The sequence below is a fragment of the Muntiacus reevesi genome, chromosome 1 (genome assembly GCF_963930625.1).
Source record: "Muntiacus reevesi chromosome 1, mMunRee1.1, whole genome shotgun sequence".
Lineage (NCBI taxonomy): Eukaryota > Metazoa > Chordata > Mammalia > Artiodactyla > Cervidae > Muntiacus > Muntiacus reevesi.
In genome coordinates, this window is record NC_089249.1 from 157,807,068 (window position 1) to 157,834,049 (window position 26,982).

A 26,982-nucleotide genomic window follows, 5' to 3' on the forward strand; every position below is an offset into this window, starting at 1 on the left:
CTTTAACATCCCTAACTGAGGACGTGGCCTAAAATTCCTTGTGTGGGCACGGGTCAGGCACTTAAAGGCCATTAGGGCGCGTGCCACTTGAAGACTCCCGTGAGAGGATAAGGGGGTCACGGAACGGGCTAGAAACCCCTAGGGTGCCTGCCCCCAGCAAGAAAACTTCGGTGCAACGATGCAGGCACATAAACAGTTCCAAAAGCATACCATAAGCCCAACTTCTTGGCCGTCACCACTCCCGGTAGGATTTTTGGTGGTCGTTCTCAGTGACTTCCTCTCTCTCTCTCTTCCTTACCGTTTATTTTTTGACCATGGGTCAGGGAGAATCTACCCACTTTCTCTCATGGCTGACCATTTTTCGGATGTCAGGGCCAGGGCCCATAACTTGTCTTTGCTAGTCAAGAAAAGTAAATTAATAACTTTTTGTTCTGCAGAGTGGCCCGCCTTCTGGGTTGGATGGCCTCCGGAAGGCACCTTTGAACCGTCCATCATACAGGCTGTGAAGGAGAAGATTATGGCTCCTGATCCCTGGGGCCATCCGAGTCAGGTCCCCTATGTCATGGTCTGGCAGGATCTAGTGGAAAATCTGCCTAAATGGTTAAAACCTTTCATTCACAAACTTCCTAGTTCCTCCAATTCACAGGTCCTGGTGATGGAGACCCCCCTGGAGAAAACCAAAAAGAAAGAGGACCCAAAACCAGTCCTTCAGGAATCATCTTATCCAAACCTGATAGATCTAGAAACGGAGATAAGGCCTCCGTCATATGTGCCCTCCTTGCAATCCCCTCTGAGGAGAGAAGCTCCCACAGGTGAACCGAGAGGATTAAGAGGGCCAATGGGAACCGACCATGAGGGGTGACTGGCATTGGGGATCTGGGGGAGAATTAGGGGAGATAGGGGTGGGCAAGACCCTGGGGACCCAGAGTTACCTTCATCCACTGTTTAGGCGCTCCCTGACCAAGTGGGACCAGTTAACCTGGACGGAGAGCGAACCTATCAGTACTGGACCTTTTCCACGAGTGACCTGTACAATCGGAAGACCCAAAACCCTCCTTTCTCAGAGAAACCCCAAGGCCTCATTGACCTCTTAGATTCCATTTTGTTCACTCACAACCCCACCTGGAACGATTGTCAGCAGCTGTTGCAGGTGCTCTTCACCACAGAAGAACGGGAGCGAATTCTGGCAGAGGCGCGGAAACGAGTCCCGGGGGTCGACGGGAGGCCAACCGCCCAGCCTCATCTCGTGGACGAGGGGTTTCCTCTGTTGCGGCCTAACTGGGATTTTGAGCGAGCGGAAGGTAGGGAGCGTCTCTGAGTGTACCGCCAGACTCTAATGGCTGGCCTGCGGGCTGGAGCAAGAAAGCCGACAAATCTGGCAAAGGTAAATCTAGTAAGGCAAGAGCCCACTGAAAGCCCGGCAGCCCGCAGAGGCTGATGGAAGCTTTCAGGCAATATACACCTATGGACCCGCAGGCTGAGGAGTCACGTGCTGCAGTTCTGTTAGTGTTTGTAAATCCGGCAGCCCCAGATATTAGGAAGAAATTACAAAAGATAGAGGGATTGGGAGAACAGACAATACAGGATTTACTGAAAACAGCTGAAAGGTATTTAATAATAGGGAGAGCCCAGAAGAAAGGGAAGAACGAATTTGATGGGAGGAAAGAGAATTAGCTGAGAAGATCAGGAAAGAAGATAGGGAACATAGGGCGAGGGAAAACCAGAAGAACCAGAGGGAGCTAGCCCAGATTCTTTTTGTGGAGATAAAAGCCAGAACAGAATTGAGGGAACCTCGAGACCCCCGGACGGGAGAAAAAGAGAAACCAAAAAGGCAGGCCCTAAAGAAGGATCAGTGCACCTACTGCAAAGAACAGGGGCACTGGAAAAATGAGTACCCTAAGAGGGACTCAAGGAGAGGAATGACACAGAGAGAGATAATCCCCCCCGGAACTCGAGTTCTATATGCGGGGGAAGACAGTGGCTAGGGGAGTCAAGACTCGGCACTCCTCCCCGAGTGGAGGGGAAACCCGTTGGCTTCATGGTAGATCCTGGCACCCAACACTCTGTTTTAAATAAAAAACTGGGACCAATGTCTAAGACAACCAGCTTAGTGCAAGGAGCCACGGGGACAAAAAGATATTGTTGGACCACAGAACGAAAAGTAAATCTGGGGACCCATTAGGTGTCCCATTCGGTTTTGGTGATACCAGAATGCCCAGCCCCTCTACTTGGAAGAGACTTGTTGACTAAAGTCAATGCTCAGATCCATTTTGACCCTGGGGGAATGTCATTCACGGATGGACTTTAAATACCCATTGGCCTGGGCAGAAATGACAGGAATAGGACTAGCCAAACAGAGACATCCGGTCGTCATCAAGCTAAAGGCCGAGGCAGTTCCTGTGAGGGTGAGACAGTACCCCATGAGCCAGGAAGCTCGGCGGGGGATCACTCCCCACATTCGATGTCTCATGGATGCCGGAATTGTCAAGCGATGCCAATCCCCTTGGAACGCCCACTTACTGCCGGTGAAGAAGCCAGGGGGGACAGATTACAGACCTGTCCAAGACCTGCGAGAAGTCAACAGATGGGTGAGTGACATACACCCCACTGTCCCTAACCCGTATACCCTCCTGAGCAGTTTGCTGCCTGAGTACACTTGGTACACTGTGTTGGACTTGAAGGATGTATTTTTCAGCCTACCCCTGGCGGCCCAGAGCCAGGAGATATTTGCCTTTGAGTGGACTGAGTGCGAGGGCCAACCGGTAGTACAATTAACTTGGACCCACCTCCCACAGGGGTTCAAGAACTCCCCTACCTTGTTTAATGAGGCTCTGAGTGAGGACCTCTACGAATATTGGGCTTGCCGCCCAAAGGTCATTCTGCTACAATATGTAGATGACCTTATGTTGGCTGGAACCACAGAGGAGGCATGCAGCCGTGCCACCGGGGACCTCTTACAGACCCTAGGGATCTTGGGATATTGCGCTAGCGCAAAGAAGGCACAAATAGCCCGGCAAGAGGTCACCTATTTGGGGTATAAGATCAGGCAGGGGCAAAGGTGGCTAACCCAGGCCATGAAGGAAACAATACTGCAGATACCAGAGCCCAAGACCCCCCGCCAGGTGAGAGAGTTTTTGGGGACTGTTGGATATTGCAGACTGTGGATCATGGGGTTTGCTGAGAAGGCCCAGCCCTTGTATGAGGGAAGTAAAGAGACCCCAAACTGAACTTGGACTGAGCCAATGAAACAGGCTTTCCAGACACTCAGAAGGGCCCTACTAGCCCCAGCCCTTGACCTGCCTAACCCAAATAAGCCATTCCAGCTGTTTGTAGATGAAAAGCAAGGAATAGGACAGGGGGTCTTGACGCAACAATGGAGACGATGGAGGCGGCCGGTAGCATACCTTTCGAAGCGATTAGACCCGGTGGCCACTGGGTGGCCCCCTTGCCTTTGCATCATTGCAGCTACAGCCCTCCTCGTCTGCAACGCTGACAAGTTGACGTATGGACAGCAACTCTCGGTTTACACCCCCCATGCCGTTCAAGGGGTTTTAAAGCAGCTGCCGGGTAGGTGGATCTCCAATGCCCGCTTGACACACTACCAGGCCTTACTGCTCGATGCCCCATGGGTGCATTTTCAGACCCCTTGCTTCCTGAATCCAGTCATGCTCCTACCTAACCCAGAGAAGGACCGCCCTCTCCATGATTGCAGTGAGATACTGGCTGAGGCCCTGACAGCATGAAAAGACTTAACTGATGTACCCCTAAGCAACAGTGAGCTAGTATGGTTCACCGATGGAAGCAGCTATGTAAAAGATGGGCAAAGGAAGGCGGGGGCCGCCATAGTCGATGATTCAGGGCAGACGATATGGGCTGAGACACTTCCCCCAAACACTTCTGCACAAAAAGAAGAATTGATTGCCCTAATACAGGCTCTGTAGCAAGTGAAAGGGAAGAGAGTCACCATTTTTACTGACAGGCGATATGTTTTCAGCACTGCCCATATTCAAGGTCCAATATACCAAGAAAGGGGATTTCGAACAGCTGAGGGAAAGGAAGTCAAAAATCTGCCCGAGATTCGCAGGCTCCTGGAAGCTGTCCAACTGCACCAGGCAGTAGCAATAGTACATGTCCCTGGTCACCAGAAAGGAGAAGACCCTAAGGCGCGGGGCAATTGTGCCGCTGATGCGGCCGCTCGTAGTCCCGGCTAGCCGGGACTACGCCGTCCCCGTATTAGCCGTGGGACTTCCACCTCCTGGTATGGGGACTCTGCCACCAGTTCCCGATTACTCCCTCCCTGTTCTCACCTGGATCAACGAGGATACCACCCTCCAGAAGGATGACCAAGATGGATGGTACCGAGACCAAAACAACAACCTGTTATTGCTTGCCACCCTGGGTTATCACCTGTGTGAACACCTGCACACAACTACACACTTGGGAGAAAAAAAGACCCTAACACTTCTCCAGACGGCCTGCCTGAGGTTCCCTTGACAAAATGCAGCTGTACGAGAGATAATCCAGGCTTGCAAAGCGTGCCAGCTGATGAGGGCAGAGAAAAAGCAGCACTCGGGAACGAGGTACCGAGGGGAAAAGCCAGGGCAACACTGGGAGATAGATTTCACTGACGTAAGGCCAGGCAAGTACGGGTACTGCTATCTGTTGGTTCTGGTAGATACCTTCTCGGGGTGGGTGGAAGATTTCCCCACTAAGGGAAAGACAGCAATAGTGGTTGCTAAAAAGATCTTAGAGGAGATAGTGCCTAGGTATGGGCTGCCAGTGACTATGGACTCTGATAACGGACCTGCCTTTGTGAGGCAGATTGTACAAGGGCTGGCCCAAGCTCTGGGGACAAAATGGAAGCTACATTGCGAATATAACCCCCAGAGTTCAGGACAGGTTGAGAGAATGAATCGGACCCTAAAAGAAACTTTGACAAAGGTGGCAATAGAGACTGGCGGGGACTGGGTGACCCTCCTCCCCTTTGCAATCTTTCGGGCGCGTAACACCCTTTAGAAGCTGAATCTTACCCCTTTTGAGATTCTGTATGGAAGACCCCCCCTCCCCCCCCCCCCCCGTGTATCCTATTTTCGAAGGAAAATGCCTGCCACCCCCTCCTTTGGGACAATTCCAGCAAACTCTGATGGCATTAAGTAAGGAGCATAACCATGTTTGGAAATTGATTCAAGAGATACACGAGGGCCAAAATAAGAGAGCCCTCTGCTCACATAATATTGGCCCAGGTGATTGGGTTTGGGTAAAACGACACTAATCTAAAGTATTAGAACCTAGATGGAAAGGCCCTTATGTTGTTCTCCTTACCACTCCTACCGCTGTCAAGGTCGACGGGATTGGATCCTGGGTTCACTGCAATCACGTGCGGCAAGCCACACCGGAAGAACAAGAAAAAGCGTGAGCAGAATGGAAGGCGAGTCCTCACCCGTCAAATCCTTTGAAATTGAAACTTGCCCACTGGGAGGCCTCCTAATTCTCCTGCTAATGGCAGCTCTCATCGACCGAGGAGCGACCAGTCATAACCCCCATCAACCTGCTAAGATCACCAGGAAACTCAATGACGGGCAAACACATGAGATGCTCAATGAGACCTCAGGAGTCCACCCTCCGAACACCTGGTGGCCGGACCTGAACTTCGACCTCTCAAGCCTCTTCGCAAAGCAGGATGGTCTGTATGATAAGTACTATAGGGATGGGATAAAAAACCATAGGTTGGGGTTCTGGGCTTGCGAGGGCTATGTAAGAAATAACTGGAAAACCTGTGGAGGCATAGAAAGCTATTATTGCGGGAGCTGGAGTTGTGTGACCTCTTGTGATGGACCCCAGAGGTGGGATGTCGGAAACAGAGATCTAGTTAGCTTCACCTTCAAGGACTGTAGACACCAGGGGCCTCAGGTACGAGTATAATTTAACCAGGAACGGGCGAAAAGAGAAAACCGCTGAACCTCAGGACTGACTTGGGGTTTTCAGCTTCACGTAAATTGGCCCGGCCCCTACCCAGGCGAGCTTTTAATCATTAAACAGGTTATTGAGCCGGTGCAGGTACATAGTTTAGGTCCCAATCTGGTCAAAACATTACAGGGGCACAAGGCGACCCCCAAGCCAACCACCTTCAGACCAAGCTCGCCGGGAACATTTAACATCTCCTCTACCCCGAGCCTCAGAGGCAAACTGACGGAAACCCCTGGCCCTCTGGCTGTTACCATTAACTCAGCAATTCAGGACCCCCTATGGGCCTTAGTGAATGCAGCCTTTACGGTCTTAAACCATACCAACCCTAATGCGACCCAATCCTGTTGGCTTTGTTATAATCTTCACCCACCCTTCTATGAGGCCATAGGCCTCAATGTCTCTTACCACTTGTCTTCAGGCCAGAACCTACCCCAATGCCGATGGGAAGAACGAAAGGTTGGCCTCACAATGAATGAAGTTTGGGGACAGGGACTCTGTTTGGGTACAGTGCCACGTGATAAAACTCCCCTCTGTGCCCGGACTATTAGTAACCTATGCTTACACGACAAAAATTGGATTGTGCCAGAGGTTGGGGGTTGGTGGATTTGTTCACATACTGGGCTAACCCCATGTTTAAATGTGAAGGTTTTTAACCAGAATCAAGAATTCTGTGTCCTGGTTGCTGTAATGCCAATAATCTTATACCACTCTGAAGAGGTTATGTACTCACATTGGGACCGGGAATTGCTAAGACAAAAGAGAGAGCCAATCAGTGCGATCACCATGGCAGCCTTGTTCAGTCTTGGGCTGGCAGGAGCAGGGACAGGAATAGCTTCACTATCTCTGCAAGGCCAAGGGTTTTCCTCCCTACGAGCTGCTATAGATGAAGATATAACTCGCATAGAAGAATCAATCAGCCACTTAGAGAAGTCTCTGACTTCCTTGTCTGAGGTGGTCTTGCAGAATAGGAGAGGATTAGACTTGATGTCTCTCCAAGGGTGGGGTGTGCGCGGCTCTGGGAGAAGAATGTTGTTTCTATGCATACCATACAGGAGTGGTAAGAGAATCTATGGCAAAAGTGAGAGAAGGGCTGGCGCAACGAAAGAGGGAACGGGAGGCCCAACAGGGATGGTTTGAGTCTTGGTTTCAACGCTCCCCCTGGCTGACCACCTTAGTTTCCACCCTCCTGGGCCCGCTTATAGTGCTATTATTAACACTTACATTTGGCCCTTGAATTTTAAGCCGACTAATGTCATTTATTAAAGAACATCTAAATACCATTCAGATTATGGTATTGAGGCAACAATATCAGATGGTAGCCCAGGATGAAGAGAAAGATTCCTCTACAGGAACAACAAGACAGGGGGGAATGTGAGGCTGCCAGGGTTAATACCATGACAGGCGGCCTGGACCTAAGTTTTAGCTTCCCCCGAAATGGTAAGATTCCCTACCCCCATCAGGTAACCTGGAGCCAGCCGATCAATATGCGCCTAGTAAGAAACAAAGGGAGAGCTGAAAAGCCCGCGAACGCCCAGGTTTGAAAAAAGCCCGCAAAAGTTTGTACCAATAAAATTGCTTTTCAAACATGTAACCACTCCGCTTAATCCAGCTACTAACCGCTTATGCATACCTTATAAATTTGGGTAATCGCCTCTGCTCAGGGCTTTTCTGACCCTGCACCACTGCGATGGTTGCGACAGAAAGCCCTGGCTCGAGTCAGTAATAAACTTCCCTTTTTTTGCGAATTGCATTGTCTTGGAAGCCTTCTCTCTTCCCGCCCGGGGATTAGGACATCGGGCAAAACATCAATAACCTCAGATGTGCAGATGACACCACTCTTATGGCAGAAAGTGAAGAGGAACTAAAGCGCCTCTTGATGAAAGTGAAAGAGGAGAGTGATAAAGTTGGCTTAAAACTCAACATTCAGAAAACAATGATCATGGCATCTGGTTCCATCACTTCATGGCAAATAGATGGGGAAACAGTGGCTGACTTTATTTTTGGGGGCTCCAAAATCACTGCAGATGGTAACTGCAGCCATGAAATTAAAAGATGCTTGCTCCTTGGAAGAAAAGCTATGACCACCCTAGACAGCATAGTAAAAAGTGGAGACATTACTTTGCCAACAAAGGTCTGTCTAGTCAAGGCTAGGGTTTCCCTTGGTTGCTCAGCTGGTAAAGAATATGCCTGCAATTTGGGAGACCTGGGTTCTATCCCTGGGTTGAGAAGATCTCCTGGAGAAGGAATTGGCAATTCACTCCAGTTTTCTTGCCTGGAGAATCCCCATGAACAGAGGAGCCTGGCAGGCTACAGTTCATGGGGTCACACGACTGAGTGACTAAGCACAGCACATGGTTTTTCCAGCGTTCATTCATGGATGTGAGAGTTGGACTCTAAAGAAAGTTGAGCACTGAAGAATTGATGCTTTTGAACTGTGTTGTTGGAGAAGATTCTTGAGAGTCCCCTGGATTGCAAGGAGATCCAACCAGTCCATCCTAAAGGGGATCAGTTCTGAATATTCATTGGAAGGATGCATGTTGAAGCTGAAACACCAATACTTTGGCCACCTGATGCAAAGAATTGACTCATTGGAAAAGACCCTGATGCTGGGAAAGATTGAAGGTAGGAGGAGTAAGGGACGACAGAGGATGAGAGGGTTGGATGGCGTCACTGACTTGATGGACATGAGTTTAAGCAAACTCTGGAAGTTGATGATGGACAGGAAAGCCTGGCATGCTGCAGTCCATGGGGTTGCAAAAAACCGGACATGATCGAGTGACTGAACTGAACTCATTATCCCTTCACAGTAAATATCTGCCTATGTCATACACAAACTGACAAGGAATCAAATTATTTATCACTCTCTTCCTTTGTCTTGGGTTCCCAATAGACTGAGCTAGTGACTTTTACAAAGTCTGTGTGTGCGTGCTCAGTTGTGTCAGACTCTTTGTGATCCCACAGACTGTAGCCCATCAGACTCCTCTGTCCATGGGATTTTCCCAGCAGGAATACTGGAGTGAGTTGCCATGCTCTCCTCCAGGGAGTTTTCCTAACCCAGGTATCGAACCCATGTCTCCTGCATTGGCAGGCCGGTTCTTAACCACTGAGCCACCTGGGAATCCCTGTGCAAAGTTCAAGGGGTGGCAATTCAAATGCTCAAGTCATTCAGATCCTGGCCTCTCCACCTCCCCATCTCTGTGGGAGGTTGTGGATGAGCACAGTCTGGATTTGGACTGTATGGTGGCTCTGAACACTGGTTCACAGCCAAGAATCATGCTCTTTCTCTCCCAGACCCTGCAGGTCTCTCGTTCCTTCTCACCCTCATTCAGGTTAACTTTAGGTGTAAAAGAGAATGGGATTTTTGAAGGTCTAAACTCAAATATGTGCTATTTTTTACAAGGCAAAGACTTTATAATGTTGCTACTTTAATGATTTCCAGTAACAAACTGTTGGTGATATATATCATAACTCAATGACTAGCTTGACTTTATGAATAAATGAAAGTGGGGTGCAAGGTGGATAAACGACGTTGTGGCAGTCAACTAATCACATACCTTTTACTTCCCAAAAGGATGTGATGTGTCTCTGTTGATGAGGAGTCATCGTGGAACATTGGCAACTTTATAAATGGGAAATATTTTTCTTTTCTTTGTTTTATTTTTAAATATTTATTTATATACTTGGCTGCCCTGAGTCTCAGCTATGGCACATGGTATCTTCTGTCTTCGTTGCAGCATGCAGGATCTTTAGTTGAGGCATATGAACTCTTAATTGTGGCATGTGGGATCTAGTTCCCTGACCAGGGATTGAACCTGGGGCCCCTGCCTTGAGAGTGCAGAGTCTTAGCCACTGGACCACCAGGGAAGTCTCAAAGTAATTTTCTTTGAAAAGCGCAGAAATTTTGTTCTGTTTTCTCTTTCCTAACCTATGGATGGTTGTTCTAACCATGGCCTCTACCGTGAATATCTTCTGTTCCCTCCTATCCTTGCTGACTATCTTAGATGCCACTGGGTGGAGTTTGGGACTGTCATACCTGAGGGTCTTCCCATATAGCAGGGTTGTCATGAAGAGTCCAAATATTGAGAAACAAAGGCATTCCTGAATAAACAGGAGGAAAAGTAGGCGAGCTAAGATTCTGACTTGAAGAGCCGACTCATTGGAAAATACCCTGATGCTGGGAAAGATTGAAGACAGGAGGAGAAGGGGATGACAGAAGACGAGATGATTGGATGGTAACACCAAGTCAATGGACATGAATCTGAGCAAACTTTGGGAGATAGTAAAGGACAGAGGAGCCTGCTGTGCTGCAGTCTGTGGGGTCCCAAATAGTTGGACATGACTGAGCGACTGAACAACAATGATTTGTGACACTGAGCATCTTTTCATGTGTCTCTAGGCCCTCTGTATGTCTTTTTCAGAAGAATGCCTATTCAGGTCCTCTGACCATTTTTAAATTGGATTTTTTAAAAATATTGAGTTGTATGAGTTCTTTATAGATTGTGGATATTAACCCCTCAGTAGACATATCATTTGCAAAAGTCTTCCATTCAGTATGCTTTTCATTTTGTTGATGGATTCCGTCTCTGTGCAAAAGTCTTTTAGTTTGATGCCTTCTCATTTATTTATTTTGGCTTCTTTTCCCTTTACATGAGGAGACAGATCCAAAAAAAATATTGCTAAGACCTTTAACAAAGAGCTCACTGCCATGCTTGCTTCGGCAGCACATATACTAAAATTGGAACGATACAGAGAAGATTAGCATGGCCCCTGCACAAGGATGACACACAAATTTGTGAAGCGTTCCATATTTTTGTAAATCCATGGCTGATTCATGTCAATGTATGACAAAACCCACTACAATATTGTAAAGTAATTAGCCTCCAACTAGTAAAAATAAATGAAAAAAAAAGATATCCTGAAACAAAAAACAGTAACAACAACAACAAAACAGCTCACTGCCTATAGTGTTCTTCTAGGAATTTTATGGCTTCTAGTCTTCCTTTTAAGTCTTTAATTCATTTTGAGTTTATTTTGTTGAGTATATAGTGTGAGAAAAGTTATCTAGTTTCATCCTTTTACATGTAGCTATCCATCAAACATATATATTGTTAAAGAAATTTTGAGATGTACCAATGGGTGAGTTTTATAAAGGAGGAAGCTTTTTTGTTCAGTGTTCTCAAACATGATTGTCAGTGATAGCTGCCTAAGGATGAAATGCCTTGCCTCCTGAAGGAAAAGGCTACCTCCACTACTAGACATATCCATCTGTTAAGATTCTCCAAGCTATTAGGGCAAAGGAATGGCTCTCAATAGGGTCTAGAAATGGGCTCAGGGAGTCGACTGGTGTCACAAGATCATAGACATAGTCTTCTACTGGTGTTTGGAAAATGTATATATTTCTGGGGGAAGATTTGCTGTTTTCTTCAAGTTTGTAAAATGATCAGTGATGCACAAAAGGTAAAGAACAGAAACATGACACTTGATATGATTTACAACTAACTCTGTTGGGTGTACAGTCCTTTACAGAAAAACTTTAAGATTAGCGTTTAAGAAGTAAAGGGTAGTTTTTTGCTTGTGTGCCATCTCCCAGTTGAGGGGGACAAGAAGAGAGAGTGATAGCATTTTGTTCAGATTTATGTGACTCCTTCAAGATACTTGCCCACATCACCTATTCCTGACTTGACTAAATACTTATAGATTTACCTGTATGGCCTGCTGAATGGTGACCTTTAATTCAGTTCAGTCACTCAGCCATGTCTGACTCCTTGCAACCCCATGAACCCGCAGTACGATAGGCCTCCCTGTCCATCACCAACTCCCAGAGTTTACCCAAACCCATGTCTATTGAGTCGGTGATGCCATCCAACCATCTTGCCCTCTGTCGTCCCCTTCTCCTCCTGCCCTCAATCTTTCCCAGCATCAGGGTCTTTTCAAATGAGTCAGCTCTTCACATAAGGTGGCCAAAGTATTGGAGCTTCAGCTTCGACATCGGTCCTACCAATGAACACCCATGACTGATCTCCTTTAGGATGGACTGGTTGGATCTCCTTGCAGTCCAAGGGACTCTCAAGAGTCTTCAACACCACAGTTCAAAAGCATCAATTCTTTGGCACTCAGTTTTCTTCACAGTCCAACTCTCACATCCATACATGACCACTGGAAAAACCATAGCCTTGACCAGACGGACCTTTGTTGGCAAAGTAATGTCTCTGCTTTTTAATATGTTGTATAGGTTGGTCATAACTTCCCTCCCAAGGATTAAGCGTCTTTTAATTTCATGGTTGCAATCACCATCTGCAGTGATTTTGGAGCCCAGAAAAAAAAATTCAGCCATTGTTTCCCCATCTATTTGCCATGAAGTGATGGGACCGGATGCCATGATGTTAGTTTTCTGAATGTTGAGCTTTAAGCCAACTTTTTCACTCTCTTCTTTCACTTTCATCAAGAGGCTCTTTAGTTCTTCTTCATTTTCTGGCATAAGGGTGGTGTCATCTGCATATCTGAGGTTATTGATATTTCTCCCAGCAATCTTGATTCCAGGTTGTGCTTCCTCCAGCCCAGCATTTCTCATGATGTACTTTGCATAGAAGTTAAATAAGCAGGATGACGATATTGCGCCTTGACATACTCCTTGTCCTATTTGGAACCAGTCTGTGGTTCCACGTCCAGTTCTAACTGTTGCTTCCGGACCTGCATACAGGTTTCTGGAGAGGCAGGTCAGGTGGTCTGGTATTCCCATCTCTTTCAGAATTTTCCACAGTTTATTGTGATCCACACAGTCAAAGGCTTTGGCATAATCAATAAAGCAGAAATAGATGTTTTTCTGGAGCTCTCTTGGTTTTTCAATGATCCAGCGGATGTTGGAAATTTAATCTCTGGTTTCTGTGCCTTTTCTAAAACCAGCTTGAACATCTGGAAGTTCATGGTTCATGTATTGCTGAAGCCTGGCTTGGAGAAATGTGAGCATTACTTTACTAGCGTGTGGGATGAGTGCAATTGTTCGGTAGTTTGAGCATTCTTTGGCATTGCCTTTCTTTGGGACTGGAATGAAAACGGACATTTTCCAGTCCTGTGGCCACTGCTGAGTTTTCCAAATTTGCTGGCATATTGAGTGCAGCACTTTCACAGCATCATCTTTCAGGATTTGAAACAGCTCACCTGGAATTCCATCACCTCCACTAGCTTTGTTTGTAGTGATGCTTCCTAAGGCCCACTTGACTTCACATTTCAGGATGTCTGGCTCTAGGTGAGTGACCACACCATCAGGATTATCTGGATCATGAAGATCTTTTTTGTACAGTTCTGTGTATTCTTGCCACCTCTTCTTAGTATCTTCTGCTTCTGTTAGGTCCCTACCATTGCTGTCCTTTATTGAGCCCATCTCTGCATGAAATGTTCCCTTGGCATCTCTAATTTTCTTGAAGAGATCTCTAGTCTTTCCCATTCTATTGTTTTCCTCTATTTCTTTGCATTGATCACTGAGAAAGGCTTTCTTATCTCTCCTTGCTATTCTTTGGAACTCTGCATTCACATGGGTATATCTTTCCTTTTCTCCTTTACTTTTTGCTTCCCTTCTTTTCACAACTATTTGTAAGGCCTCCTCAGACAGCCATTTTGCTTTTTTGCATTTCTTTTTCTTGGGGATGGTCTTGATTCCTGATTCCTGTACAATGTCACGAAACTCCGTCCATAGTTCATAGACCTTTAATTACTAAATTCTATATGCTATGACACCCTTCCTGGTCTCAGCACTATCTCTGATATAGTTTCTATTTTAAAAACATCTGTCCTAGCCCATAGACAGTAGGCTATTTGTGGCAGAGATGACTCAGTGTCCCTTCAACATCTTTTCTCCACTCTTAGAGAAATATCAATAGATTTAGCTGAGCACATGGTCCCAGTGAAAGACCACATTTCCTAGGCTCCTTTTCAGCTAAAGGAGGAAGTCAGTTATAGGCAGAGCTGTGAGCAGAAGGGATGTATACAATTTCCAGCTAAGGTCTTCAAAAAGAAAGGTGCATGCCTTCCCATTCCCTCTTATGTCCTCTCACTTGCTCAAAGGCAGATGCGGTGGCAGGAGCTGGCAACTATCTCAGATCATTAACCGAAAGCCAAGTGTTGATGATGGAGAACAGGAAGACTGAAGGAGCCTGGATGCCTTGACAGTCTTGTAGAGCAAACCATGCTACCAACTCTGGACCACTTGCCTCCCTGAGACTTTAATGTGAGAGAGAAAGAAATTTCTACCTGGTTTAGGTCCCTCTGTCTGGGGGTCTTCATGTTAGAGTGGGTTATTAGTGATGTGACCAGTGCTTTCTTTCCACTTACTGTCTACCCATATTGTTAAGACTAGTTTGCTTTTACTTGGCAGGGATCATGTTTCAGGGCTATTTAAACTGTCCAGCTACATGCCATAATTTTGCTGCTACGAGGCACATGAGGAAAAGGAGGGCTAACTTCCATTACCATCTTTCAGGTTTCAACTGAAATGTCACCTTCTCAAAAAGATTTTCTAGACAACCCCATCTAAAGTAAATTCCCCTTAAAAATAAATACCATATGATATCACTTATATGTGAAATCTAAAATATGGCACAAATGAACCTGCCTGCTAAACAGAAACAGACTCACAGACATAGAAATCAGACTTGTGGTTGCCAAGGGGAAGGAAGGGGAGGAGAAAGATGGACTGAGAGTTTGGATTTGGTAGATGCAAGCTATTACATTTAGAATGGATAAACAACAAGGTCCTACTGTATAGCATAGGGAATTATATCCAATCTCCTGGGATAACCTAACTGCCATCCCTTAATGACACCCCTACACAGCTTGAAGGGGCATCCCTGGTAGCTCAGCTGGTAAAGAATCCATCTGAGATGCAGGAGACCCTGGTTCGATTCCTGGATTGGGAAGATCCGCCACAGAAGGGATAGGCTACCCACTCCAGTATTCTTGGTCTTCCCTAGTGGCTCAGCTGGTAAAGAATCTGCTTGCAATGCAGGAGACCTGGGTTCAACCTCTGGGTTGGGAAGATCCCCTGGAGAAGGGAAAGGCTACCCACTCCACTATTCTTGCCTGGAGAATTCCATGGAGTGTATAGTCCATGGCGTCACAAAGAGTTGGACATGCCTGAGCAAATTTCATTTCAATTTCCTGGGATAAACTTGGGAAAAGAATTTTAAAAATAATGCATATATGTGTAAAGCTGATACAGCAGAGATTGGCACAACATTGTAAATCAAGTATACTTAAGTGAAAAAAAGTAAGTTCCACTGGATTACTGTTTAGCTCAGCCCACTCATTTCTTTCATGGCACTCAGTATTAATACAATTTGTATTTATCTACTTGGTAACCATTTTCCACTTTAGAATAGAAACTCCATGAAGGCAGGGACCATGTCTAATAATCCACTGAGTATCTCATATGTATCATATATTTGGCACTTATACATCAAATAAGTGTTGAATCTCGAAATCATTAAGAAATTCCTGTTCAGGCTTCACAAGAGTTGTTAGCATCAGGAAACTATGTAGAATATCTTGATAACATTCCAAACAAAAACCTTCTTATCCCAGACTCAAATCCCATAGACCCTAAAGAAAAGTTTACATATCTTACTTCATGAAGATGTAGAAGTCCCATATGACAAAAGACACCATAAATACAATTTTCAAAAAGCAAAAGAATGGCGGAAAAATTACAAAGTAATGTTATAATCAAGGATTATTATCCACAATATGTAAAGAAATTACATGAATCAGTAAGAAAAAGATAACTTCATAGAAAAATAAACAGATGACATATACATCACAGAGAGCAAAGATAAACATAAATGGCCAATAAGCATGTTTTGAAAACTAAAAATAACATCTCCAATAATAGGAAAAGAGCTAAAAGAATTAGAGTATATTCACGTTACAGAATATCATGAAGTCATGATTAGAAATGAGATGTATTTTATTGAGTGAAAAAAGCAAGAACAATATGGATATGATCCCATAGATAAGAACACGTACATACATATGCATATATGAAATGTACAAGAAAAAGTCTGAAAGAATGCATCCCTAACTATTCTGTTTTTAGGAAAAGCAGTAGGATTGGGCAGGGAGGTGTGGCTATGTGAAACGAGATTTTTACTTTTTACTCCATAGCTTTTCTAGTGTTGTAAATCTTTTATCATGAGCATACAGTCATCTATTATGAGTGCAATTCTGAAAGATTTTAAAACAGCAGAAAATATATGGGAGCCATTTACAAAACTCTTGATTGTTGGCATTAGTAATAACCGAAATCAAACAGAAAAGGTGAGAAAATCTCTGAATCATACAGAAACAGATCTAGGTGACACTCTATCTTACCATACTTTGATTACTCTCTATTTTCCTGGACCTTAAGCTGTAATTTATCTTTAAGACAAAATGTGTATAATCATCATATCCTAGGCCCTAACATTAGGGAAGTTTCTTCAGGTGCAAGTAGACCCCCTTCTGGGGTTTGATGAAAATATAGGGCATGAAGACAGGAGGCTTGGTGGGCTCTGCTGTCATCTTGAAGCGGAGCAGAATCAAGGCAACGATCACTTTCATCTCAGCCATGGCAAAATTCTGCCCGATGCAGTTCCTGCAGACACCAAGAAAAAGAGAGACTTGAAGAACTGACACTCCTTCTGACTCTTTAATAAGATACTAGAAAAACAAGTCTGACGTTAACAATACATTTTCACATGAAATTCCATACCAATTTTTGGACTTTGGACTTACCCTGTTCCCTGAAAGAATGTGAGCTGGAAGATTCAAGTTGACGCCCTTCCAAAACAAGGGGGCACTTGGAGCTGCTCACAGAATTGTTCCTCCCCTCCATCCCCCCCACCCACCGTGAAGTTCTAATGTATAATAAAACATGATAACCATAGTTGGTAACACACTGTATTGTAGAACTGAAATTTGCTAAGAAAGAAGAACTTAAATGTGCTCTCACACACAAAAAAGGACAGGTATGTGAGCTGAAGAATATGTTAATGAACTACATGGGAAGGAGTCTTCTCACAGCATATATCGCATCATCATGATGCATATTTCAAGTGTCTTACAATTTAAGATTCTAATATAAAGATGAAATAAAAGATGAAATAACTGTTTTTCTGAAAAAGAATCATCTCATCTTTATTGGGAGTGAACCTGCATTGAACCCGTGAGCAACAGCTTGCCTTGCTGTTTAGCCTTCTGAGCCATGACTGTATAGGATGCCATAGCAAAGGGTGTTGTTCTTTGTGAAACTCATTGACCCTTTCAGTGGCTCAAACAGGCATTAAGATCTGCCTCATGGTCAGGTGAGAAGATAAGTTACTATAGAAGAACTTACAGAGCTGGGGGGCTGAAGAGAGAAGGCTGTTCCCAAGTAAACATTTGTGTGTGTGTTTTAAACTTCAAACAGTCCTCACCTTGGTCCAGTTGAGAATGGTAAGAAGGCATGGGAGTGTCTTTTATTATTTTCCTGGGAGAACCTCAAGGGGTCAAAGACCTGAAATGAGAGGGTAACCCCACGACCATCCCCAAAACACCACCATTAACACATTTCTGAAGCTACTGCTTAGCACTGATCAACAGAAATATCCATGCACCACATATGTAGTTTCAAATGTTCTGGTATCCACATTTTTACAAACGGTAATGAATTTAATAATATAATTTATTTAACAGAAAATATGATCATTCCAACATGAATTCATACACACAATTACTTCAAGAAAATATTTCCTATTTTTTGTACTACAGCTGCAAGATTTTACTTTCCCAGCACATCTCAGTTCTAACCAGCCACATTTCAAGTGCTCCACACCACATGTGGTTAATGGCTACCAAGAGTGAGATATGACTGAGTGACTGAACTGAACTGAACTAAACCCTGGACAGCACAACTCCAGACCTGCTGACCTTGTCTGGTCTCCCAGGTGATTAGTCTGCTACCCAGACTAGGCAAGAGGAAAGCAGAAATACCATGACTGGTGGTAGTATTTTCACTTTGAAGGTACGAGTGCATCTACTTAGAAGTCAAGCCAAGATGACCTACGTGATCAGTTGTCCAACTTCCCATTACACATAACACGTTTGAAACTAGCAGCATATAAAAAAGGAGGCATCTGCACACATGGTGTTTAGAGTTTCAAGAGACTCAGGTATGCTACAAAACTTCTTTTTGCCTCTTCAGATCCTTTCTCCTTCCTTTCCCACCTTGCTCTGGGTTCCAAACTGACCCACGGGCTTTCCTGTTGGGTTCGACCAATAAAAGGCTTTGAAAGGAAATCTGGAGAGTGGGACAGTCATACCTGTGGGTCTTCCCAGACGGCAGGGTTGTGGTGGAGACCCCAGATACTGAGAACCACGGTCATTCCTGAGAAAGGAAGGAAATAAAAGAGATTGCAGTAAAAAGAGCAAGTTGTAAGCTCCTTTTACAGCTCTTCAGTAACACTTTTCTTTTTGAAAGGAAAGACTTAGTTCCTGGCAGAGTTCTGTGGGCTGTGATAGCTGATGCCAGCAGTGAAGGACCCATAAGAAGATGGGGTTCGGTGGCATCTTAGTTTTCAAATCAATGATCTATTTAATACCTGATTCTATCTTAAGAAGCTCTTGGTATCATGTCAAAATGATAGCCTGTGTTTATGTTTTCCGCTATCCCTAAAAATTCTTTATATATCTATTTATGGACTATAAAGTATCCAGACACAACAGCTTAGGTACATTTAGGAACAAGATTGTACCTCCACTGTGCAGATCCAATGACAAATTTCTGTTGGTGCAGGTCATACAATGGAAGTAGGGAATTTTGGCAAATGTTCATGTAGTATGAGGATTTTAAAAAGGACAGAAGAAACAAAAATAAAATTTAAAAAACAAAAAAGGAAAAAAGACAGAGGTGAGATAATTTGAGGATTATTTGGTTGTCAGAAATAATTTTGGTAAAGTAATTCTAGATCTGTCAACAAAGGGACAGTAAGTGACAGGCTGTTGGTACTGATACAAGCAATCCTGTTGGCTTGATCCTAAGGGCAAGAGTTAATTGAACACTGAAGCAGATTAAGTGGAGGGTGTCTCATGTGATCTCTCTGCCTCCCACTTTCCCTGCTCAGATACTTGTGTTGTCCTGAAGAGCACTGGGCTCCAGACGTGGAAGCTCTGAGCAAGTTCTAGCTCTGCTCAATGCACTTTGGGATCCCCCAGTGGGTTTTTGGCTATACCAAAAGCATCTGAAAGTGCTCTGTAAACTGCAAAACACATATAAGTGTCTGCTAAGAGCATGTTCCAAGGTGAAAAAGATGAGATTATCTATTTGAAGGCTCTATGTAAACTTTTAAGTGCTGCATACTTACTAGAGTAATATTACTATGATGATGAAGACAAAGACCCTCTCTGGGTCTTCTAGATAAAGATAAAAGTGTTCACCTCCCATGAAGTCTTGCCTGGTCTCAAATGCAACCAAGCCAGGATTAGCTTAGAAACAATGTCCCATAACGGAAGAAACCCTGAGTTGGATTCTGGTGATAAAGGTTCTGTTCATAGCTTTGCTTCAAATGACTATGTGCCTTTAGGAAAGTCTCAGAAACCCACATCTGGTCAAGGCATTACCCACTGAGAACTTAACAGGTGCCCAACCCTAAGCCAGCTATCCTGAGTTTTGTCTTTTGACTCTTCCAAGAGTTGAGAATCCCTCTGGTCTTTTTCACTGTGGTCCCCAGGAGTCAGTGGTCTTTAGAAACTGCTTAGGAAAAGAATGCAAAAACCTGCAGGCAAAGAGCGTCCATCTGGAAAGGTCATGGGCTTGGTGAGTCTTCTGGAAATGGACACAGCTGGAGGTGCCAAGCGGAGTGACTCCTTAATGCACATTGTGGTGTATGGCATCTCACTCAGTTGGTCCCTGTGAGTACAAGAGAGGGAACACAGGGAACTCAGACTCCATATTCAGTTTGTAAATGCTGACATATTTTTCTATTCAACCTTTGCTCCTGGTCAAAGTTCTTTTACCCATTGGTTTATGTAACAGAATGTTAAAAAGGAACACTTTCTGCCTCAGGATCAGCTGAGGTCCCAGAGGACAAGGAACAACACAGGTGCCACACATCCTCACCATGAATGTGGAGAAAAGGGAGGGAACCTCCTACACTGATATTGGGAATGCAAACTGGCATAGCCACTGTGGCAAACAGTATGGAGGTCCCTCAAAGAACTGAAAACAGAGCTACCATATGATCTTGCAATCTCACTCCTGGGTATATATCTGGAGAAAACTCTTATTTGAAAAGATATATGCACCCCAGGGTTCATAGCAGCATTATTGACAAGAGCCAAGATATGGAAGCAACCTAAATATCCATCAACAGATGAATGGATAAAGAAGATGTGCTATATATACACAATGGAAAACTACTCAGTCATAGAAGGAATGAAACAATGTCATTTGCAGCAACATGGATGGATCTAGAGATTATCATGCTCAGTGAAGTAAGTCAGAAAGAGAAAGACAAATATATGATATCATTTACATGTGAAATTTAAGATGTGATATAAATGAACTTATTTGCAAAACAGAAACAGACTCACAGTCAAAGAAAACAAATTTATGATTGTGTGTGCTAAGTAGCTTCAGTCGTGTCCCATTCTTTGCGACCCTATGGACTGTGACCCAACAGGCTCCTCTGTCCAAGGGATTCTCCAGGCAAGAACAGTGGAGTGGGTAGCTGTGCCCACCTCCATGGCATCTTCCTGATACAGGGATCAAACTTGCATCTGTTTACCTCTCCTGCACTGACAGGTGGGTTCTTTACCACTAGCACCATCAAAGAAAACAAAGTTACGGTTACCACAGGGGTTAAGTGAGGGGAAGAATATTAAAAAGTAAAGTCACTTTGTTGTACACCAAAAACTAACACAACATTATAAATCAACTCTACTTGGAAAAAAAACCCCAAATATCTTCATAATAAAGTGAAGCACTAAACTACTGGTAAAGGATTTCCTGAGAAGATTTCTGAGAATGTCTTGCAACACTTAGCTCATCATGTAAATCACAGAATGGCTAAGGAATGAAGAGAGGAGGCCTCCAAGTTTTGAGAGGGAAAAAAGATCCTTCCAAAGAACTGCTGGAATGCTGGAGTGCTGTGGAGAATGCTGGAGGGGGGTTCCCTTCATATTTAGCAAAGAGGGGATTAAAGAAGATAAGAGTAGATGCTCTGACATGTGCTCCTTAGAGGCTGGGAAGAAGAGAACTAATAGGAAAGGCCATGACTCACAACAGACAGAGAGGCAGGGAAAGGAGCAGGGACAAAGCAATAACCCTATAGTGAGTCCTATGGGCCAGTGAACCAGCAAGAGGGAGAGCTTCTGAACCAGCTTGAAGGACACTCTAAGGACAAGAATTTCTTTGTCTCGTGAATCATCATCATAAAGTCCCAGTGAGAGAATCTCTAAAAACCTCACTGAGAGTTAAAGGAAGCACCAAGTTTAAAGGGCCAGATGGCAACAGTACCAGCTGCCTTCTCCTCATCCTTTCTCCCTCCCAGGACCATTTCTAGAAGGGTCAGTGAGCAGAAGCCAGCACAAGGGTCAGTGAGCAGAAGCCAACCACAACCCCCTCTTTATTTCCTTGGGCTACAAAATCACTGCAGAGGGTGTCTGCAGCCATGAAATTAAAAGACTCTTGCTCCTTGGAAGAAAAGTTATGATCAATGGAGACAGCATATTAAAAAGCAGAGACATTACTTTGCCAACAAAGGTCTGTCTAGTCAAAGCTATGGTTTTTCCAATAGTCATGTATGGATGTGAGGGTAGGACTGTTAAGAAAGCTGAGTGCTGAAGAATGGACGCTTTTAAACTATGATGTTGGAGAAGACTCTTAAGAGTCCCTTGAACTGCAAGGAGATCCAACCAGCCCATCCTAAAGGAAATCAGTCTTGAATATTCACTGGAAGGACTGATGCTGAAGCTGAAACTCCAATACTCTGGCCACCTGATGCGAAGAACTGACTCATTGGAAAAGACCCTGATGCTGGGAAAGATGGAAGTCAGGAGGAGAAGGGAATGACAGAGGATGAGATGGTTGGATGGCATCACTGACTCGATGGACATGAGTTTGAGCAAGGCCTGGGAATTGGTGATGGACAGGGAGGCCTGGTGTGCTGCAGTCCATGGAGTCACAAAGGGTCAGACATGACTAAGCAACTGAACTGAATTGAACTGATTGAAAACTGCTTCACCCACCTCTGGCTTCCAGACCCAGAGAAGTACTGAGCTGAAATAGATGGAGATGCTCCAAGTGGATAACAATTTGTAGTTTTTATTATTACACTGGACCAGACAGCTTAATCATTGAAATGAGACTGCTCTTGTGATTTAAATGGTTGGGAACACTATGAGATTCACTCACAGTTTCACCCCAGTGATGAAAAGTACTTGCTCACACAAGCTTGAAGTATCAGTGGGAGGAGAGTAAATTTTTTATTTGATCATAGATAGTCAGGTTGGTTCAGTAAAATGACAGCGTACATTTGGTCTTTTTACTTCAGGTGTTTTTATTTATTTCTCTGATTATTTATTTTGAATGCAGGCTTTGGCCATTCATTAATGTGAAATTTTAATTTTGAACTCTTTCCTCCTCGAGCTTGGAATAAGAAGAGGAATTCTGCTTAACCTAGTACTTTTCACACTTAAGAAAAATAATGTTGCCCATCTCAGCTCTGGTTCAAAAAGATGAGAGGCCTTTTAACCCAATGCAGAAATAGGTTGACAAGCAGGCAAATGGAGATGCTGAACAACTTTCTAACTTTTTTAGAAATTTGCTCTTTGCAGTGTGGTTTTATTAGAATTATAAATTTTTGGACTGTTCTATACAAATTTCATTAAATGTAATGAAAGGCCATTTTTTATTCTCTATAATATGGTTGCCATTTCTCTCATTAAAATAAATGGTGGCAAACAGATCCTCTGGAGTTTGTTTTATCACCTGGCAAAGATTTCCTTATAGTTTTCACATTTCACATAGGCCAAACAAGAATAAGAAGGCCAATATTTGAGTTGTGTATATACATCTACCCTAATTGAGGTTAAAATATCTGATTAATATTTGGAAGTGACATACACTGTTTCTAAATTCAGTGAGTGAATAAAAACTTATTAGACAACACTGCATCTGGTGCTATGTAGATTAGAGCTTTGACTTATGGTAGGAAGTGGCAAGTATTTCATTATAAAAAGTGAGATCTCTGCTATACCTATATAAATTCATATTTTCCTTTACAAATGTTCTAATTGAGCTAACTTTTGCATTTGAAACATGGTGTTTTTGCCTCTAGTCACTGGGCTGGGTTGTTAGCCTCTCTTTCTTTGACCAACAAAACAAATACAATGGCTGCATTTTCCTGGCAAACAGTATGTCTGAGGAGCAAATCTGTAACCTGGGCTTCACTAACAGAGAGATGTGCTCAAAGTCTAGCCAAATGGAGTCAAAGTTTTCCACCTGACTAAGTCCTACCCATCGTGTAAGAGGCAGCTTAAATGTCCGATCTCCCAATAAATCTTCCTGAGCCTCCCATGTCAGATTAGGTTCTGGTCTTCTAAATCTCTGTGGTCACTAATGTGAATCTCTCTCCTTACCCTCACCATGTTATACTGCGATCAACTATCTGGGGATCAGACTTCCCTGGTGGTGTTGTGGATACGCATCTGCCTGCCAACGCAGGGGACGCAGGTTTGATCCCTGGTTTAGGAAGATTCCATATGCCATGGATATGGAAGATTTCATAAGCCCATGTGGGTCACAACGACTGAGCCAGTGCTCTAGATCCTGCGAGCAGCAACTACCGAAGTCAGCGCAGTGCAATGAAGGTAGCCCCTGCTCGCTTCTACAGAAAGTCCGTGAATAGCAAAGAAGGCCTAGCATAGCCAAAAAGAAATAAATAAATATTTTTTAAAATTAAAAAAAAGAAATATATGAGGACCAATCTTCTGTACTAGAATATGAGCTCATTGAGGGCAGAACCCACATCAAATCTGGCACCTTTTTATAGTGCCTCAGTACCTAAAGTTTCCCTGGTGGCTCAGCTGGTAAAGAATCTGCCTGCAATGTGGGAGACCTGAGTTCAATCGCTGGGCTGGGAAGATCCCCTGAAGAAGAGAATAGCTACCCACGGTATTGTGGCCTGTATAGTCCATGGGGTCACAAAGAGCTGGACATGACTGAGTGACTTTCAGTTGCACTTTCAGCACTTAAATGGTACACACTGTACTTGAGTTTGGCAAATATGGACTGAGAATGTTTACTGCTTTGTTCTAAGTCCAAAGTCCATCCTGAGAAGTGAACAAGGGGATGGGAGAGACCGTCTCAATGAGGCTTAGAAATAGAGATGTTCTCTCAGGTCTTTCAGAAACACAGCCTCACTTGAGTCCTACCATTCAAGATGTGGATGCAAATCTAGGGAGATCATATCCCTATTTCCAAAGCACCAGGGCCTGAGAGAAAGAAAGAAATAGAACCTTTTACACACACACTGACTAAAAAACAATGAAGTAGAAAACTTACGGATAAGTGAGTGTAAAAGAAAAAGGGATAATTTTGGGCCCTCTAGAAAAACAGAGCAATAGTAGCCTGCCTCTTCTACATACATATGTATGTATGTATATGAAGCACTATGATCACCAAGAGGAAAGAATAAAGCAAAATCCCAGGAGGAAAATAAGGAGGAAATGTTTATGGATGCAGATCTTACCAGGTAATGGAAGACCCATCCCCCAGGATGGCTCTGATCTCCTCCCGGCATCTCTCCTGATGCTCAGGGTGCCGAGCTAGCTGGTAGAGGAGGCAGGAAATGCCTGCTGATACAGAGTCATGCCCTGCCAACATGAATGTGTTCACCTCGGACCATACGTCTGAATCTGTGAAGTTATCATTTTCAGCCTAGAAAGAATAGTAGAGCTATTTTTATGCAGTGTCAGTTTACAGATGTTTGAAGTTCCAATCAAAATAATGGTTTTAAGGGAAAAACTGGCTATCAAATAAGAGTTTTCATTTTTATTCAGTTTAACAAATATATAGAGTCAAGCTCTGTCCAGAGCATAAAGGAGAACCAAAGACAGGTAAGAAAAGCAGGCCCCGCAGTGAGTTCCTGCAATCACTTTGTCAGATTTATCCAGACTTTTCAGCATCTCTTCCTCATTGTTTTATCAGCTTAACCTGTGATTCACTTTCCCGTGTTTCCCTGAACTATCATGTATCTTTATGATAATCACCAAATCCTGCTGAATTTGTAAAAGATTTAGTCTTATCTGACTCCCTCTAGTGACAGAATTGTAGAATTCAGTTTTAAATCTCAAACTGTACAGCACCAACCATCAGTTCAAAAGTACTGTTAAATTTAGTTGATCAATTTTGCTTTTGTCTTTCATCCTCCCACTCATCTAACTACCCACACAATTAACTAGATACATAAGTAACCTCAGAATTTGAAAGATTTTGGTTTTTGTCTTCCATCCTCCTTCTCATCTAACTATTCATGCAATTAACTAGATACATGAGTAGGCTCAGAATTTGAAAGAAACTCACCTGAGCAGAAAGGACAATATCCAGTAAGTCCCGGTACTTCCTCTTCTGGGTGTTAGCCTGCTTATTCTCATCCTTGGGAGAATTCCTTCTATCCTTGATTAGCCTGTCTAGGGTAGAATAAATACTTCCCATTGCCAAAGTGACAGAAAAGTCAATCAAAGTAAAATAAATCACAGAACAAGCCGTGACCCCCCGGATAGTTTCAAATCTTGCCTAATTTCCTGAAGTTAGAGTGAGTACATTAATTTAAATAGATTTAATTTATGCATGAGGGCTTCCTTGGTGGCTCAATTGTTAAAGAATCCACCTGCAATGCCGGAGACCCATGTCAGATCCCTGGGTCAGGAAGATCCCCCCTAGAGAAGGGAGTGGCTACCCACTCCAGTATTCTTGCCTGGAGAATCCCATAGAGGAGCCTGGTGGGCTACAATCCATGGGGTCACAAAGAGTCAGACATGACTGAGTAATATTCAATTTATGCAGATGTATATTTTACCATCAAATGACAACTTTTGTTCAAAGTTCCAAAGACCAACACAACAGACAAAAATATACTTTATATAACTAAGTCGGCAATATAATTAAAATAATAAAAAAATGTAGGTGCAAGTAACCAATCATTCTTTTCTTTTTCAGTCTAATCTTTCATTTTCATGGAAAAATTATCACGTGAAATGGAATGAAAAGAAAAAGACCAGCAAAGAAATGCCAACCTCTATACAACTGAAAGGGCTGAAAGGAAAAAAATTATGGACCAGAATGTTTAAAATTATAATCCAAGAAAACTTTCTGGGAATAAGAGAAAAATTAAATCTACATATTAAAGGGTTCATACTATGCCTGGAAAGATTGGAACAGAATAACCAATTCCAATATATATATATATATATATATCTTAATAAAACTACTTGACATTCAAGGCAGAGAAAAGGAACTTCTCAGAGATTCTAGACAAAAATATCAAATGACTTTTAATGATAACAAATTAAGCTAGCATCATACTTCTCAAGAACAATAAGAAAAACCAAGACAAGGTTAGAGTATTTAGGAAACACTCAAGGAAACAAAGTGTGAGGCCACATTTTTATCCAGGAAAACTATCCTTCATGTATCAAGTCTACCAAAAAACTGTTAAAAACTTAGATGAACTCAGAAAATGCTTTGCTCATGAAGCCCATCTTGAGGACTCGATAGGGGATGAGTTTCATCCAACCAAGAAATTACTGGAAAAACTTTATTAAAATAACTAAGGTGGGCCTTTCAAAGATTTAATTCTAGATATCAGAATTAAATAGGGATAAAGATGTGGACAAAAGAGTAACACATAAGCATTAAAAGTGAAAATAATGCTACTAAAAATAGGAGTAGGGAGGGAAAAATCTGGCTTAAAACTCAACATCCAAAAAACTAAGATCATGGCATCT

At 43.5% G+C, this 26,982-nt stretch overlaps 2 protein-coding genes and 2 non-coding genes across 6 annotated transcripts in view; 2 read left to right on the forward strand and 2 right to left on the reverse strand.

Moving 5' to 3' along the window:
- LOC136152284 (uncharacterized) overlaps positions 1-5,966 on the forward strand; it is a 130,443-nt gene extending 124,477 nt beyond the window's left edge. For all 3 annotated transcript variants that reach the window (XM_065913556.1, XM_065913565.1, XM_065913547.1), the window contains 2 exons: positions 950-1,301; positions 5,342-5,966. In XM_065913556.1, coding sequence (XP_065769628.1) covers positions 950-1,301; positions 5,342-5,922 — 933 coding nt within the window. In that variant the 3' untranslated portion in view covers positions 5,923-5,966. The remainder of the gene's footprint in view (positions 1-949; positions 1,302-5,341) is intronic.
- A 3,792-nt stretch (positions 5,967-9,758) lies between these two features.
- Positions 9,759-9,831, reverse strand: TRNAE-CUC (transfer RNA glutamic acid (anticodon CUC)). The gene has a single exon. It is a non-coding gene; the product is annotated as a tRNA-Glu (tRNA).
- An 841-nt stretch (positions 9,832-10,672) lies between these two features.
- On the forward strand, positions 10,673-10,779 carry LOC136156639 (U6 spliceosomal RNA). Its single transcript, XR_010661131.1, has one exon. It is a non-coding gene; the product is annotated as a U6 spliceosomal RNA (small nuclear RNA).
- A 5,116-nt stretch (positions 10,780-15,895) lies between these two features.
- The window catches only part of LOC136152362 (cytochrome P450 4X1-like), a 48,571-nt gene continuing 37,484 nt past the window's right edge, over positions 15,896-26,982 (reverse strand). The window contains exons 7-12 of the mRNA XM_065913645.1: positions 25,559-25,665; positions 24,726-24,913; positions 19,749-19,882; positions 18,297-18,361; positions 17,412-17,491; positions 15,896-16,591 (exon numbers count right to left, since the gene is read on the reverse strand). Of these exons, the coding sequence (XP_065769717.1) occupies positions 16,423-16,591; positions 17,412-17,491; positions 18,297-18,361; positions 19,749-19,882; positions 24,726-24,913; positions 25,559-25,665 (743 nt within the window). The 3' untranslated portion in view covers positions 15,896-16,422. The remainder of the gene's footprint in view (positions 16,592-17,411; positions 17,492-18,296; positions 18,362-19,748; positions 19,883-24,725; positions 24,914-25,558; positions 25,666-26,982) is intronic.